Below are 18,842 nucleotides of genomic sequence, written 5' to 3' on the forward strand. Positions count from 1 at the left end.
AAGTTATGAAACATCTCCAAAGATCCATGTACATATATTAAAACGTCTAAACTACACACATAGTACAGTAAGCAAAAAACCATCAAAGTATGCTACAGTAGATGCAATTATGATTGTATTATTACCTTTAAAATTAGGCACCAATGATATTCATTTTCTGAATACCTCTTCTGGAGTAGCATAAGCCTTCTCTAAAATTTAATAGATCAACTCACCCACTGACCGTGAAATAAAGACCAGGAGAAATGCTTCTGTAAAGAGTAGAGCCAAGAAAGCTCTGTGGGGGAGGTCTCTAGTCTGTGACTCGTGCAATCATCGTGGGTTTGAATTGACTTGGTCAAAGAAGAAAGAAAGACTCCTACTTAGGGCTCACTGAGAAATTGAATCACTCAAGAGGAAAATATCTTCGTGGCTGATTAAGACAATTATTGGAGAATAGATATTGTATTAGCCTGGGTACTTTAGAGAAAGAAATCCACAGAAACATATATAAGACAGAGTTTTATATAAAGGTTAAGTGCACATCAAGAAAACATCCCAACCCAGTGCTGTCCAAGCCCACAAGTCCAACATTAACCCATATGTCCGACACCAATCCACAAAGTCCTCCTCCATCTCACAAAACACATGCAATGATGCCGACTGCAGGAGGAAAGCCGAATCAGTGAATGTGTAAGCATCTGAGCACTGGCAGGGGTCTCCACACGGCTGTTCCAGCACCTAGGGCTGCATCAGAGTAGGTCCATGTGGCTTCTCCTAGGAGACGTCTTGCAGGAAGCGAGCCTTGCCAGTTGAAGCAGGGAACTGGCTAAGGCAGCTGCACCCTGGTCCGACCATCACAAAGCAAGGGACATGAGAACTAGAAAGGTGAGGCTTACTGAGCCATTTATCTCCACCTGCCCCTTCAATTAGCCCCACATGTGTTTATTGGCCAGGTTGGCACAATAAACTTTAAGTCAGATATGTAAGGACTTAACTCAGATATGTGCTAAGGACTTCAAACCAAAACCAAAACTTCAAACCATTGGGTCAATGCTAACTCATAGAGACCCCCTATGGCTTTCTGAGATTGTAACTGTTTATGGGAGTAGAAAATCCAGTGTGTCTCCTGCGGGACTGCTGGTGGTTTCGAACTGGGATTTCAGCCCCGTCTGTAACCACTACACTACCGAGTCCGTGTTTATGAATTTGTACTCAACTATGGATGAATCTATTCATCCACTTTTACCTATCTAAATCAGAACAGATATAAAGTTTAGATGTAGTCTAACAAGCAAAAAATACCAAGCAGCAGGGAAGAAAACAAAAACAAACGTCTGTTAAGAACTCTGCTAAAACAAGGATTGTGTCACATTTGTAGCTGTACCACTCCAAGTCTAGGACGAGTAGCTGAGTCAAGGCTTAGTAAACGTTCTTGAATGAGTGATAAACCCTCTCCTTTGTGCTATGAGAAGCACAGAAAGGATGCGAGCTCCGGCTCATGCCTTCATTACAGTGAATAATAGGCTTGGGCAGTCATATCATCTGGGAAAAATTGCTCTAGTAGCTCTTCCTACTCCATCGTCTTGCTAGTCCTCAATCCACAGAGCATTGTACCCCTTCTGTACATGATATCAGAGCAATGTGTGCATTCTCCCAATAACCCGAAATAGTCTAACGGTTTGGTTTTCATCTTTTTCACTCACCAGGTTATAATGCGTCTACATGCACCCCCACTATCTGTCATTGCACCTGAGGCACAATAATCATTCAAAATTTGCATTGGAGTGAATAAAGATACAATGTAAGGAATGAATAAAGACAATAGGGAGGAAAGGTCATGATTTAGGCATGAAATTGTGTAGTATGCACTATTGATGCCGGAGTCTTAAGGGGGTTTCAAAGTTGAGTACGTATGTGAACTGTGCTATAAGGATTAACTGTGGAGTTATCTGACCATTGTAACAAAGTAATAGAAGTTAACATTACCAGCAATTCGGGGAATCAGTGTCACGTGCCTTCTGATATAACACAATGAAAAGAGCACAGCATCACTTGTTTGGCATTATTGCCCAAAAATGTATACTATCAGGAAGAAATGTCATACAGCCATAGCCATAGGATATTCCAGTAAGGACTGGTGGCTGTATATTCTTCCAGTTGTCAAAGTCATGAAAGACAAGGAAAGGCTAAAGGTCTGCTCCCAACCTCTTCTTTTTGTTTTCCTAACCCTAGATCTTTGCACACCTCATTAGAATGTTTTACTTTGTCTTCTCTAGCTACCCTTTGAAATTTTCTGTTCAGTTCCTTATCCTTCCATTTTCCCTTAGCTTCTCTTCTAAACAGAGCACATTTCAGAGTCTCTTCTGACAGCCGTGCTGATTTTTCTTTCCTTCCTGTTTTCAATGACCTTTCGCTTTCTTCATGGGTGGTGTTCTTGATGTCATCCCACAGCTCAGCAGATCTTCTGCCATTAGTGTTCAATGGGTCAAATCTCTTCCTGAGACATTCTCAAAATTCAAGGTCATATTTGGACTCTTGTGGACTTGTTTTCATTTTCTTTAGCTTTATCCTGAACTTCCATATGAGTAATTGATGGTCTATTTCACAGTTGACCCCGGGCCTCATTTTATTTGCTGACATTGAGCTTCTCCATAATTCTTTTCCACAGATATAGTCAAGTTTATTTTTGTGTATTCCATTTGGGGATGTCCATGTACTGTGTGGTTGAAAAAGGTATTGGTAATGATGTTGTTGGTCTCGCAAAATTCTGTCATTTGATCTTTCGCTCCATTTCTATTCCCATGACCATATTTTTTAAGTACTCTTCCTTCGTCTTTGTTTCCAACTTTTGCATTCCAATCAGCAATAATTATCAGTGCACCTTGATTTCATATTTGATCAATTTCAAACTGAGACATTGATAGAATCCTTCAATTTCTTCATCACTAGCTGTAGTGGTTGGGATTTCCCTGTATGCAGGTAGACATTATCCTATCGCAGTCAGCATTGTACTGCAGGATAAATCTCGAAATGGCCTTTTGATGATGGATGTGACACTATTCCTCTTGAATCTGTCTTTCCAGGCATAGTAAACCATAGGATTATATGATCAATGGTCAATATCAGTCCATCTTAACTGATTAAAGCCAAGGGTATTTATCTTTATGTGTTCCACTTCATTTCTGGCGACTTCCGATGTTCCTAGGTTCATACTTTGTGCATCACAGGCTTCAGCTATGAATCGATGTTTGCAGCTGTTTCTTCTCATTTAGAGTCATGTTCCATCAGCAAATGAGGGCCCTCGAGGTTTTGATTCATTCACGTCAATATGGTCCACTCTCCTTGGAGAAGGCACCTCTTCCCAGATCATATTTTATGTCTTTTGACCTGAGGGTCTCATCTTCTGGCACGGTATCTGACCATGTTCTGCTACCCTTCAGGAGATCTTCAGTAGCTAAATCCCCTGAAGTGGACATCCCATTCCTTCTTTGTAGTGTGTTCTTTGCCTGGAAGGTCTGCTGACACCTGTTCACTTTGGATGACACTTCTGGTCTTTGAAATACCAGTGACAGAGCTTCCAGCATCACAGCAACACACAAGCCACCGAAGCATGACAGACTAACACTCCACCTCATTGAAATTCTTCCTTCTTTTTACAGACCCTGCTCTTTACCAAAGTACATAAGTATGTATGATGAAGTCTCACCATTCTTGCCTCAAAAGAGAACTATAGCCATGCTTCTTCCAAGATAGACCAGTTTGGCCTTTTAGAAGTCCATGGTACTTTCAGTATTCTCCAGGACCACAATTCAAATGCTTTGATTCTTCTTCAATAGTCTTTCCTCAATATCCAGTTTCCACATGCATATGAGGCAATTGTTTGGTGAAGTAAAGGGCATCAAACGAGAAGGATGTCCTCAAGGAGATGGATTGGCACCACGGCTGCAACAATGGGCTCAAGCACAGGAGCAATTGTGAGGTTGGCGCAGGGCTGGGCAGCGTCTTGTTCTGTTGTACGTAAGGTTGTTACAGGGTGGAACTGACTCAATGGCAACTAACAACAACTAATACTTTACCAAGTATGATATCCTTCTCCAGGGACTAATCTCAACAAGTTCAAAGTACAGTTGAGATGAAGTCTCACCTCCCTCACTTCTAAGGAAGATTCTGGCTGTATTTCATTCCAGAGAAATGTGTTTGTTGTTCTGGTAGTTCAGAGTACCTTTGATGCCCACATAGTCTTTGTGGGGACCATAGTTCAAATGCAGCAATTCTTCTGTGGGTCTTCTTTTATACTGTAGAGTAAATAAGCTGGCAGTTTCATGTTAAGAAATTACTTGCTCAGTATTAATTGGGTATAATTATTTTATTTATTTTTTAAAATCACAGGGGCTCATACAACTCTTATCACAATCCTTACATACATCAATTGTGTAAAGCACATTTGTATTCATTGCCCAAGAATAATTATTTTAAGTAAAGTTAATACTGTAAGCAAAATAATGCATCAATCAAATTAAATGTAAAATTCTCCTAAAAGCACCATACAGATTTAAGTTAGTTACAGAAGTGACAGTGTCCTTGAAAAAATATGTCATTTATACTAAGCAAATTAGAGTATCTTGAAATTTCATGCCAACACCATGTCTCTTACGTAGAAAATGCCAGAAAGTGGAGGACTAAATAGTTTAAGCAAATCTTTCATCCTGGACATTTATTATCCAAATATAAATTCCAAAGTTTTCTTCTGTTGGGTAGGAAGGACATAATGCCAAAACTTTTTAAAAAAATTGTAACTAGAAATACAACATGGCCTTTTCTATATTCTAGATTAATTTTACAATTTGAAGAATTGTTATGAAGATTCACCACAGCATATATGTAAATACTGATGATTTAAACTGATTCGAAGGGGAATCATTGTATGTGGAAAATAAAAACCTTTAAGATTCAGTGTGACTCTAGTTGTAATATTATATGCAGCTATAAGTGACCAGACATATTTCTCATCTTTTGTAGATCGTAGTATACATGTATATTTAATTTTACCCGTAATCAGTATCCCGGGGCAATGTATCATTTTAAATTAACAATATATTAAAAGCTACTTAATGTCTAAAAAGGAGTCTCTAGTGGCACAAATGGTTAAGCACTCAACCACTAGGCAAAAGCATGGTGTTTGCAATCCACCCAGCAGTGCTTTCGGAGCTGTACCTGGCTATCTGTATTTGAAACACCAGAGCCTTGAAAACTCTATGGAGTGCTACACATGATGCCGCCATGCGCTGTTGAATTGACTTCAGCTAAGAACCGCAAATGCCTAAAATGTCACAGAAGAAAGTCACTTTTGAAAACTAGGTTTTGGAAAATTATCTAAAAATGGACTTGAGGCAAAAAGTAAACTTTGAAATGTCATGTAAGCAAGATGAAATCTTTTTATAACAAATTATGTGTAGTACTTTCTTTACTAGGATTTTAAATTCGGCACATTTTAACTTTTTGAACATGAGGACGTGTGCTTTGTTTTCTGCTCAGGGAAATGTCCTAACTGGACTAGTGACGATAGCAGCAGATGGAGAGAAACAATTCTTAGTTGAGAAGCGGGAGATTTGTATAGTAATAATTAGATACCAGTTTAAAGGACCACGTCTGGGACTCCTGCCCGTTGATAAGGACAAAATGAAACATCTATTGTCTGAGGAGGTCAAAAGAGGATAATGTATTAAAACTTCTCTTTTGTCACTGTTCGAGATAAAGACTACTGACGAGGAGAACTGTCTGATAAAAAGGAGTATATACTGTTTATTCCCTTTGTCCCTTATTCATGAAACAATCGCTGAGTGTTGGCAATGTGCTAGCCACTGCCTTACGAATGTTGTTAAGCAGCATCAAGTCAGTTCCAATTCACAGTGATCCGACCTCAGGTGGAAGGAAATATTGCCCACTCCTGGGGGATCTTCACAGCTGTTCCTGTGTTTAAGTCCATTGTAGCCACTGTGTCAATCCAGCACGTTAAAGGTCTTTCTCTTTTTTGCTGACTGCACTTTACCTAGCATGTTATTTTAGGGTTATAGAGGTAAATTAGAAGTATTATTCAGAAACAGTCATGAAATAACTAGTTACAGTACTAGGAGATAAGTTCTCTAATGAGTTATTGTATGTCCTGGAATAGATTCCAACACATAACCACTTGATAGGACAAAGTAGAATTTTCCCATAGGATTTACATGCTTGGAATTTTTACACAAGAGGCCCTAGGGGCACAGAGGTTAGTTAAGCTGTCAGCTGCTAACCAAAATTTGGGGAATTTGAGCCCACGAGGCTATGCAAGACAGATAGGGTAGTCCACTTCTGTAAGATTACAGTCTTGACACGAGGTGTCGAAGGAATCAGGTATCAGGCATCATCAGAACAAAAAATTACATCATTGTGAATGAGGGGGAGTGTGGAGTGGAGACCCAAAGCCCATTTGTAGGCCACTGGACATCCCCTTACAGAAGGGTCTCGGGGAGGAGACGAGCCAGTCAGAATGCGATGTAGCAACGATGAAACATACAACTTTCCTAAATGCTTTCTCCTCCCCCACTATCACGATTCCAATTCTACCTTACAAATTTGGCTAGACCAGAGGATGTACACTGGTACAGATAGGAACTGGAAACACAGGGAATCCAGGGCAGATGATCCCTTCAGGACCAGTGGTGTGAGTGGCAATACTGGGAGGGTTGAGGGAGGGTGGATTGGAAAGGGGGAACTGATTACAAGGATCTACGTATAACCTCCTCCCTGGGGGACGGACAACAGAAAAGTGGGTGAAGAGAGATGTCGGACAGGGCAAGATATGACAAAATAATAATAAATTATCAAGGGTTCATGAGGGAGAGGGGAGTGGGGAGGGAGAGGAGAAAATGACTAGCTAATGCCAGGGGCTTAGGTGGAGAGCAAATGTTTTGAGAATGATGAGGGCAATGAATGTATGAATGTGCTTTACACAATTGATGTATGAATGGATTGTGATAAGAGTTGTACGAGTCCCTAATAAAATGATAAAAAAAGTGTGTTCTCTGCATATTGCAGGTTGTTCATGAACATTGAACCAGTTCTGGTGAAAGTGTTCACGCCTGACGTACACCTTTCTTGATTTCAAACCATTCCATACCCCTTTGTCTTCCTGTTGTCCCCTGTACGAGTTCTACACAAGCTGGAGGGTAGCTGTTAGGTGGGGTGAACTGCATGGCAGTGAGGTCGTCGTGACAGGAGGGAGATTGCCCAATCTTTCTCTGGAGGAGCAGCTGGCCTATTGGTTAATAGCTTAGCATTTACCCCCTGAGCAACCAGGGCGAGTAGAATTGTCTCACATATTAGAGGTCAGCTAACTGAACCACTTTCTGCCATCGGAGGAGCTATCTGAGTAGGGCTGGGAAATATAGGTAGAGGTTATGTAAGTCCAAGTTGATTGTTTTCAAAGTCCAAGTCAGCCATTGGGTGAAGCAATTTATAAAAGCGCATCAATTAGGAAAGCTTAAGCTGAAGGTAGTAAAACTCAGGTACAAAATTGCTTTGAAAATCGTGAAATGTATTACTGAACAGAAATTGCAGAAGTCAAGTTTCTTCAGTTCTTTCTACTTTTCTGCTTTGTCACTTCGAGGTGTGACTTCATCTTTAAGTTGGCAACACAACGGTTACATCTCTTCTAAATAAAGTCTAATGACTCAAATGGACAGAGGAAAGAAAGGGAATCATCTCTCTCCAGCTCCTAACGAAGACTGGTGGAATTATAATGGAATCACAAACTCGGGTTTCTTCTTTCTCATGAGCCAACCGAGTTTTTAAAAAAGGATGACTACACGAATGGAAGACCTTTCTGATATGACTCCAAGGCAAATATGTATGGCCAGGGGTTTACTCTTTTTCCAGCAGAGTACACAGGTATCTAAACCTAGCTAAAGAAACTAGTTTTAAATGACGTTTGAGTCTCCTGCCAACTGCTAAGGCACTTATTCTGACCCTGGTCTGTTTCCTGAAATTATCTCTAGAGTTTTTGCTTGCCCTGCTTTTCCCTCCAGATATTTTAATAATTTGGCTCCACCTATAAGCATCTCAAATAACAAAATTTCTTCTCTATGGGTTTCATAAAGATAATTCTTTATTCCACTAAGCGTCCTAATTTTGTCATGCCGAACCATCAACTTCTTTTTTTTTTGTTTTCTCTACAAAAAGATAATTTGAATAAATATTTCCTTAAGCTGAAAGAAGAGTTGACATGTGGCAGATAATAGTATGAGTATTCTTCCTCTTGTCAATCAATGGCACCCTAATTCTTCAGCTCCCCAGCTGGAGTTTAAAACAGAATCAAATACTTAGTAAATTCAATACCCACAAAGCTCACTTCTATTGGGTTGGAGAGGACAAGTTCAGACATTTTTACTCAGAGATTTAAATTCATTTTTGCCCTTTTTTTTTTATAATACAGATGTCAAAACACCATAATTCTTGCTAAAAATGCCTCAATTTCCCACCAACAATTTCAGATGCTGTCTTTTAACATCAAGATTACTTTGGAAAACCTAAATGGAAAATTTCCAATCATGAGCTCTGCCTCCTTCTTAGGACTTAAATCATAAATTCAATGAGAGTCATCACCTTTCTTCTCAGTCCTCAATTACCTTTGATTAGTGACAATGATAACATTAACCACATCTTACACCTCACTCCAAGAAATTGTAGGCATTCCAGTTACATTAACTAATATCAAGCCATCAACCCTTTAAGGAAGGGAAGATAGTATTTTAATGAAGAGGATACGCTAGCCTGGGGACTATCCAAGCAGAAAACAGCTGAGCTGGACCTAGCAAGGATGTGCTTGTCTTTAGTGGGAAAACACTTCAGTCAGGTGTTCATTAGACATCTGTTGGGATGATCCTCCAGAGGTGATTCAGCATTTGTAACTGAAAAGGCTGATCTCTATTGAAAATTGTCTCCCTTGCATAAGAAACATTTATCAGGTTACCCTCGGGGATAAATCTCTTTGCTAGAAGGTATAATCATTGAACCCAAATCCAACTTTACATGCTAATTTTGTTTCTTAATTTGGAGGCAAATAAAATGAGTCAAGTGTTGGTCCCTACACTCGAGTCTGGCTACTGCCAATGGGTCCTTTCAGAAGTCACATGATAACGATGCTCCTTAAATTAAGGTCCTGGCAACACTGCAAGGCTTACATTTCTTTGGCTTTCAGCTGTGTCTCTTCTCAGCACGCTTTGCAGGATGGTTGAGCACTTCTTGGGAACCTGGAAGCTGGTCTCCAGTGAAAACTTTGAAGACTACATGAAAGAACTGGGTGAGAAATGCCGTTCTAACGCTGGTAAACTGGCCGAGTACTATGTGATGTGGTCGGGTTAGCAACTCGAAACAAATTGTACTGCAATTCCTTTCTTTCTTTGTAATGTTTGGTAAAGAATATAAGCATAGATTCATATGAGACTACATGGCTAATATGTCTTTTTATATTCTTATAGATAGTTTCCTCTGGGGAAGACTGGCTCATCTATCTCTCAAGTCATATTTCATACTTACGGCCTATTTATCCTTTATACAAATGTCTTCTGGAAGCTGTTTGACAGAGCCTACCTTTAGCTTAATAATTATATCAAATAGCTTTTTCTAGGTTGAAATTTATAGGCAGTGATCACTACCACTCTCTACAATGAAACTTATCAAATAAATTTGTTTCAATGTTTGTCTTAGGTTGAAAGTCACAAAGAATAAAAACAACAAATGAAATTTCTAGAAGGTGGATCATAAAATTATAACACATTTGGGGGATATTAAAATAGAATTTTGAATATTTTTGAATTTCAATTCAAGATCTAGAACATTTTCACTCACTATTTTCAGAAGTATAAGTTCTCCTTAAATGTTTACTATTCTTTAACTTGAATATTTAAGAAGTAATTGTAATTACTTAGGTCTATAACAGCTAAACATTTTCTACTAATTATTAGCACAGGAGTAATTATTTAATATTTCCATGCCTAATTAATTAGGAGAAAATTCACTTGCAATAGTAAACTCTCCACAAAGCCACTCTCTACAAACTCCCTCAAACTAAGCCAAGTGTTTTTACACTTTTTAAAAACTTGGTTGAATTAATCAGTAGATGCTTAGAGTTATTACTAACATGTTTGGGAGTCTAGGCAATCATACAACAATACCTCATCCCCATCAAAAGGCATTAATGTACTCATAAATATATATGTTCCTAAGATGTTAGGATATGTCTTCCTCTTTCATAGTCAATGTTTTTCCCAGAGAGTAATATGAAATTTGGTTACCTATTTCTTCAAGGATTCTAATACTCCCTTTTTTATAGCTTACATTTGAGAGCATAAAAGACAGTTGGTGCTCATGATAAGAGTAGCACTTGTCTTGGTTGACAAGCAGGATTAGGCACAGTGCACAGGTGAATAGCAGCTAACCTCTCCTGAGCGCCACTCAATTCTTTCATTTGATCTCCCAACATGTCTGGGGAGTAAACACCATAATTAGCCACATTTGACTAAGAGAAAGCTAAAGTTGGAGAGGGCAAGTGGCATGTCTAAACTAGCAAGTGGCAAAGTGAGAGTCCCAGTGCTAACTGCCCCACTGTTCTGAATGTATTATGTTTCTACGTCTGCGTCTCTGCCATCAGATGATCCTCATCTGTTCCAAAACCTGAAGGTGGAATAGAATTGGAAATGAAGGAAGAGAGAGAATTTGTTCTTCTGCTCAATCATTGTTGAAGTGAGGTTTGACAACAGAAGCTTCTCAGCCTATACCACAATGCCAGATGCCAAGCCAGATTACCCTGCTCACCCGTCCGCCTTTTTATTCTGCCAGATGTAAATTTAATCTTCAAATGACAAAGAGGCTTGGACACTCTAAGATAAATACTTTTGGAGTAGTTTAGGTAGTCAAAAAGCTGTGTTTCTTCTTTCTTCATTCTTTCCTTTCTTCCTTCCTATATTTTTTTAGAAAGATGGAAAATAACCTGCCCTGGGAGTTTAGAATATTAGCGTTTAAGTCTCAACTCTGCTATTTATCATACACTTCTAACCCAGAATATGCCTCTCTGCCTTCCTGGGACACTGTGTACCTAGTTCTAAACTGAGAAATAGGTAATAACACCTCTGTCCTGTTGTTATAATATTCCACTTAATAACCTGAAAGGCACCATGCAAGTATATTTTGTTATTGCTTTGTCTTAAGATCTTTTTTATGGACCAGCTTTGAAGACACAGGATTTTCAATGAAGCATAAAAGTCTCAAAAAGTGAATCCAATTTTTTTTAATGTCACATATACTCCTGAGACATACCTTGTGATTGGGAGGTTTAAAACTAATAAAAATGTGCATCAGGGTTTTAGCCTTATGTCATATTTATTCAAACCATGTGCTGAAAAAAATAGTCTAGGAAATTGGGATGCAAGAAGGAAATCTTGGCTTCGGGATTGGAGAGCGTCTCATGAACCCTCTGTGATGTGCAGATGACTCACTGTTGCCTGCTCGAACAGATGGAGATCTGACGCCTTTCCTGATGAAGACTCCGATTACAGCTCAAGGTAAAGAAAATAATCTTCAAAGCTGGTTCAATATACAACATTGTGATAAATGGAGAAAAGATGGAAGTCATTAGGATTTAATTTTACTTGGCTCCTCAATCAATGCTCATGGAAGCAGCAGTCAAGAAACCAAATGATATAATTCACTGGACAAACATACTGTGAAAAAAACCTCTCTGAAGTTTTAAAAAGCAATGATGCCATTGTTAGAACTAAAGAGTGTCTGACCCAAGCCCTGGTATTTTCAACCGCCTTATTCACATGCAAAAGCTGAATGACTAAGGAAGACAGAAGAAGGGATGCCTTTGAATTAAGGTGGTACCAAAGGTATTGAAAATACTATGGCCTGTCAGAAGAATGATTAAGTCTATCTTGGAAGTCCAGCCGGAATGCTCCTTGAAAGCAAGGGTGACAACCCTTTTTCTCAAGTATTTTGGATGTGTTATCAAGAGGGATCATACCTGGAGAAAGATATCATTCTTGGTAAAGCAGAGGACCAGCAAAAAGGAGGAGGAAGCGCAAAAAGATGGATGACCAAGTGGCTGTACCAATGTGCCGACTGCAGGCTGGGCAGGACCGGGTGGTGTTTCTGTTGCGCACAGAGCTCTAGGAGTCACGAGTGACTCAGCAGTCCTGTAGAACCGCAGCAATAGGGCTGGGAATGACCTGGCTCAGAGCAGAGACCACGGAATTCATAAAGGAAGCTATAATAAATTATCAAAAACCTTAATAAGGAAGATATGCATTCTTCTAAAATTGCTTTCCAAACTGATTTTTTTAAAATCATTTTATTTGGGGGCTCTTACGGCTCTTATCACAATCCATCCATCCATTCATTGTGTCATGCATATTTGCACATGTGTTGCCATCATCTTTTTCAAAACATTTTCTTTCTACTTGAGCCCTCATATCAGCTACTCATTTTGTCCCTCCCTGCCCCATCGTCCCTCTCTTTCTCATGAACCCTTGTTAATTTATAATTTTTTTCATGTCTTACACCAACTACTGTCTCCCTTCACCCACTTTTCGGTTGTTCACCCCCCCTGGGGGGGTGTTATAAGTTGAGCATTGTGATCAGTTCCCCCTTTCTCCCCCTACCCTCCTGGTACCACTACTCTCATTATTGGTCCTGAGGGGTTTATATGTCTTGGGTCCCCTGTGTTGTGAGCTCTTATCTGTACCTGTGTACATGCTCTGGTCTAGCCAGATTTGTAAGATAGAATTGGGATCATGATAGTTGGGGCGGGGGGAGCATTAAAGTCTAGAGTAAAGTTGTGTGTTTTGTTGGTGCTATACTGCACCCTGACTGCCTCATCCCTTCCTTGTGGCTCTTCTGTCAGGGGATGTCCAATTGTCTACAGATGGGCTGTGGGTCTCCACTCTGCCCTCCCCACCTCATTCACATTGATATGCTTTTTTGTTCTGGGTCTTTGATGCCTGATATCTGATCCCATCAACACCTCATGTTCACACAAGCTGGTGTGCTTCTTTCATGTGGGCTTTGTTGCTTCTCAGCTAGATGACTGCTTGTTTGTCTTCAAGCCTTCAAGAGACCAGATCTTTTGATAGCAGGCACCATCAGCTTTCTTCACCCCATTTGCTCATGAGTCTATTTTGTCTTCAGCGATCGATTTTTAACACTTCTTCCTCACTCTCTCAAGGTGTGTTGTTTCCTCTACCTTGTAGGAGTGAGCTTGGCAGCCCGGAATGTGGCTGGGCTAGCAAAGCCAAGCGTCAGCATCAGTTTTGATGGAGAGGCAGTGACTATCAAAACAGAGAGTTCTTTTAAGAACACGGTGATCTCCTTCAAGCTGGGGGAAGAGTTTGAGGAGACCACAGCAGACAACCGGAAAGTGAAGGTAAGCACTAACTCTTCTTGCTTTTGCACCGTGAAAAAAACACTAGGAGGCCATGATAGATCATTTATTCCAAGATTGATCTTTTGAGTTGTGTGTGTCATCCAGTCCGTTTGGGCTTGCTTTGTTGATTGATATCAGCATATTTCTAAAATCAGGGATGATGATTCTGATCGTTCACAGGACATGCTATATGTCATTATACAGAACCAAGCCCAGTGCCCTCGAGTCAATCCCAACTCGTAATCCCCTAGACAGAGTAAAACTGATCCACTGCCTTTCCGAGGCCATGTACCTTTATGTGAGCGCACTGGAGCCTCTTTCTCCTGCGAAGCAGCTGTTGGGTTCAATCCACCAACCCTTTCCTCACAGCCCAATGGCTAACGTCCAGCACTCCCAGGGCTCCTAGATGAGAACAGTTAGGCATAAAAGCATTGGCATTGCTTTCCTTGCCAGAAGTGGGTATTAATTGGGTGGATAATCTCTTAAGGTTTTTTCTAATTTGATGATATTAATGACAAGAAGCAGGGCGATGATTTTGAAGAAAATAATTTCAAAAAAGAAACAATAGGCAGAAGCCCAGCCTTGCTTAGAATAAGATTTATTGAATTACTATTTTTATGCTTTTATAGAGCATCATAACATTAGACAGTGGCTCAATGATTCAGGTCCAAAAGTGGCTCGGCAAAGAGACGACAATCAAGAGACAAATTGTAGACGGCAAAATGGTAGTGGTGAGTTCTGTCTAAGTGAGAATTTTTACTGCTGCTGTTTGGTACACTCCTTTCGTGGGACTTAATTATTTCTGAACTGAAGATTTACTCTAGGGAGGGATAGGGAGGGTGATCTCAACCTGCCACCTATAACCAACTCTCATAAATCCCTCTTTGCTTTTAGGAATGCACCATGAATAATATTGTCAGTACAAGAGTCTATGAAAAGGTGTGAAGAAACATCTACAGCAGTTACAACTTGTGCACCAAAGTGAACATGGTACTTGGAGAAGATATGTCCCAGGGCCATTGATTTTTTTAAAGTTCAACATAAATTCACTCAATAAAAGCATCAAGTTACATGCAATTTGGCAGCTGTGTGATATTCAGGGTTAGGATCAGTCTGGGGAGTTGGTGCGTGGAGGAGCTACAGTGTGGCTGGAAGAACACTCAAGTCCTTCCTCCTCTGCCCTTTTAACTTCCACGGTTCTGTTGAGGTAAAGGAATTCTCTTAAAAGGTCTTCTGTTGAAGTTTATAAGACCTAGCAAAGGGTCACAAGTGACCTAGCAGAAGCCTGGTGTTGCTGTGGGCAAGGCATTTGACTGCTAACCACGAGATCAATCATTCAAACCCACTCTGGGAGAAAATCAAAGATGTCTGCTCCTGTAAAGATTTACAGTCTTGAAAACCCTATATAGGGGTTACTAGAGTCCTGGAATTCATGTGTGGCACAAATGGTTAACACTCTTGGCTTCTAACTTAAGGGTGGCGGTTGGAGTCCCAGAGGCGCCTTGTAAGAGCAGTCTGGCCATATACTCCTCCCAAATCATCTTTCAAAAATTCTATCGAGCAAGTTCTACTCGGACACACATGGGGTTGCCAGGAGTCAGGCTGACTTGATGACAACTGGTTTACTAGGGATAAACTATAATCGCTGGAACCTACTTTGACCAGCACAAATTCTGCAAATCAATATTGTTATTTTTTTTTTTTACTTTTCCAGAAGGCTAGGCCAACAAAAAGCTGATGGATAGATGACATTTCATAAACAGGTAGTGTGAAAAACGAGTTTGGATGATATACATTGTTGGTATTAGATGCTATTGGGTTAGTACTGACTCAGAGTGACCCCTTGACCACCAGAAGGACGCACTTCCAGGGCTAGCATTATTCTCCTCATTGTTATGGATTCAGCCACATTTGAGGACCTTTTTTGACTGATCTTCTACCTTACCAAGCCTGATGAGGACATTATCCAGGGACTGGTTTCTCCAAGGACTGGTCCCTCCTCATACAGTGTCCAAAATGCACGAGATAAAGTCTTGTCATTCTCTCTGCTAAAGAACAATCTGCCTATATTTCCTCCAGGACAGATTTCTTATTGAGTTCTTCTGGCAGTCCACGGATTGTTATGGAAAAGTAAACAAAACAAGTATGTTCTTATCTTTAAATATACTTAAAATAATGAGGCTGGTACTTCTTTTTGGTTCACAATTTTTCCTTTGTAGAATGGCATTGTACTAAATGTTAGTCCTTCATTCTTTAAATGCTTAGTAGGAATACAATTCTTAGAACTACACCAAGTTTCTAATAGTTTCACCAAATGCTTTTGTTAGGAATGGGTACTCTGAGAGCTTATAGCAATGTTGTAGGTAAAATTAAAGTGTAAAAGCTTATAGCAATGTGGAAAGGAAACAGAGAGGGGAGGGGGAATGATAAAATAATCATGTTGTACCTTAAAGCTAAAAGTAGACTGTAATTGTCAAGATATGCCCTAATGGTCATATTTAATATGTGGACTATGGTAAAATATTGAAAGTACCACAGACTGACAAAAGAACCAACAAATCAGTCTGAGAAGAAATGCCACCAGAATGCTCCTTAAAGGCAAAGATGGCAAGACTTCATCTCACGTTGAACGTATTGTCAGGAGAGATTAGTCCCTGGAGAAGACAAGTTTAGTAAAGTAACAGAGCAGTGAAAAAGAGAAAGACCTTCGATGGGCTCAAACATAAGAGGGATTATGAGAATGCACAGAACAGGGCAGGGTTTCGTGGTGTTACATCAGGTCACTATGAGTTGAAACCACATCCACAGCACATAGCAAAACCCTAGCAGACTATCAGGACAAAAAAATCTAAGGAAGAAGTGAAAAGCAGCACAATTAAAAGTTACATTTGAGTAGCACCCATGGACTGAAACTGTTAGGCAAACTGAAAGTCAGTTGTCACCAGAAAAGAAGGGATTGGTGGTGGTCATGCTGCCTGGTGTCGACAGTGAAGGCCATCCTCAATTGACTTATTCTTCTCCCTCAGGGACTCAAGTGCATACAAAATACAACAGTATCTAATCTCCAGAAATCAAACAGATTTTCAGCTACCAAGGTGCTTTCCTGTGTCCAAAGGGAGACACGGCCCATGGCCTCTCACTCAGAGAGCCTCTCGTTTCCAGCCCCTGACCTCCCCCAGATGAGGGGGTGGAAATGTTGCCACAAGCATTAGGAGGAAGAAATAGCCTAAATCACTTAATACATTTAACAAACATAAATAAATAATTATTTAAAGAAAGAACTAGCACTTAACTCCTTTAAGTGCTTGACTTTCATTCAAGAATTAAACTCCTTACTTAAAAATAATAAATTCAAACTCATCCTCTTTCTCATACTGACTACAGTCTGCATGAGAAACAGTCTGAGTGGAAACAATGAGACTGCTCCAACAAAAATTATGTGCTCACTCCACAAGTGCTGGGGGATCCTTACGAGTCCCACACCATGCTGGATGCTGGGAGTACAGCAGTGAGTTCAACAGAGCGGGCCTCTACCCACAGTAGAGATGCCTTGCAGCCCCAATCTTTGTTCCTTTTTTAAAAAATTCTTATTCAATGTATAACAATGATCTGTGAAAAAAAATATGAACATTTATACTTGGAATTAATTAGACCTTACTAAGACCAGATTCCTGGTATAGTTAATGTGCCTCAAAAAAAAAAAAAGCCTCAAACTAAACTCACTGCCACCAAGTCAATTCTGAGTTATAGCAACCTTATAGGGTCCCTGCGGGTTTCTGAGAATCTTACTCTTTACAGGCCGCCCACAGGGGCGAGTGGTCTCAAACTGCTGATTTCAAAGTGAGCAGCCCCACTCGTAACCTCTATACCTCCAGGGCTCCCATGATTGCCTCCAAAGCCACTGTTTGTCTCTACATAAACCATTGCCACTGCCATCAAGCTGAGTTTTGACTTGTAGCGAAGTGGGCACAGGGGACAGAGGGAAAATACACATGGCAGCATGTTAACCTTGTGCTTGACCAATTGTGTGAGACTTTTAGAAGAAGGATAATAATGAAAGGTTTAACTATAATGTGTTGAGCTATAAAAATCCATATTTATATGCTTTCCAAAAGGATTTAAGGGAAAAAGTAAGAATAGCTTTTATAAGCCACACTTTTTTTTAAAGTGTGATATTATTAGTCTGAAGAGCTTAAAAATAAATTACTGTATTTTAAATATACACTGAAGTTTGTAGCAAAGTATTACATATACAAAGATCAATCACCTCCCTGGGGGACAGACAACAGAAAAGTGGGTGAAGGGAAACGTCGGACAGGGAAAGATATAACAAAATAATAATTTATAAACTATCAAGGGTTCATGAGGGAGGGGAGAGCATGGAGGGAGGGGCACAATGAGGAGCTGATGCCAGGGGCTTAATTGAAGAGCAAATATTTTGAGAATGATGAGGGCAATGAATGTATAAATGTGCTTGACACAATTGATGTATGTATGGATTGTGATAAGAGTTGTATGAGCCCTTAATAAAACGATTAAAAAAACCCAAATATCAATCACATTAAAGCCATCATTAGTATTATTATTCAAGAATAGTTCATCGATTTTATACTTTTCAAATCCAAATCCCACTGCCATGAAGTCACTTCTGAGTCATATAGAATTCCTGAGGTTTAATTTACATAAGAGCAAATAATTTTCTTTTTCTCGAATTTAAACCTCTGGCCTTTTGGCTAATAGTGCCACAATAGTACTTAATAAATCACTTGAAAAAATGTTTTTAAATATTCTTAGAAGTGTATAAATGTTATATCCCTTATAAAGATGAAATAACACAAAAGACATGTCTTTCTTTGCTATCAAAAAATAATACCTCTGCTAATTATGCAAATGAGGGCAAAATTGGTTTAGTTGGCTCAGAGAAGTGGTTGGGAATAGGTCCTAAGGGTAGTTACAAAATATGGGGTTAAGTCACAAAGTATTGCTACAAAGTCATAGAAATACCTAGTAGTCAAAAATATCAAAATATTGTTTCTCTACATATTCTCCATCCAGGTCTATATATTTCAAAAGGCAATGTTTCTATCTCTATAATGGTTTCACAAAGAATCATGTGCTTTTTGATTTACACCATGACAAAACATCAATTTAGATATTTTGAAGTAATTCAAATTGTGTTTCTTGGAAATGCTCATAGCGTTTGGGGAAGAAAAATCTACCTGAAGGGGGAAGATTAGGGCAGAGGGGTAGATGTGGGAATGATTCCCAACAAAATTCTCATAGGAAATTCTATCTTTGAGGGAAGAATAGGTGCATGGTTTTGAAGGGGGAAAAAATCCCTTGCCAGAACTTTCATGACTTTTAGCCTGCCGATGCGACTTTCAATGTTCTTCAAACTTCT

At 39.6% G+C, this 18,842-nt stretch overlaps 1 protein-coding gene across 1 annotated transcript; it reads left to right on the forward strand.

Annotated features, from left to right (window-relative positions):
* The first annotated feature begins 9,249 nt into the window (after positions 1–9,249).
* On the forward strand, positions 9,250–14,419 carry FABP9 (fatty acid binding protein 9). The gene is made up of 4 exons (XM_004697496.2): positions 9,250–9,322; positions 13,269–13,441; positions 14,071–14,172; positions 14,336–14,419. Exons 1-4 carry the CDS (start codon positions 9,250–9,252, stop codon positions 14,384–14,386), a joined length of 399 nt encoding a protein of 132 aa, XP_004697553.1. The 3' UTR covers positions 14,387–14,419.
* Positions 14,420–18,842: the final 4,423 nt, after the last annotated feature.

Source organism: Echinops telfairi, unplaced genomic scaffold, assembly GCF_000313985.2.
Source record: "Echinops telfairi isolate 266 unplaced genomic scaffold, ASM31398v2 ScPeMD7_1;HRSCAF=3_0, whole genome shotgun sequence".
Classification (NCBI taxonomy): Eukaryota; Metazoa; Chordata; class Mammalia; order Afrosoricida; family Tenrecidae; genus Echinops; species Echinops telfairi.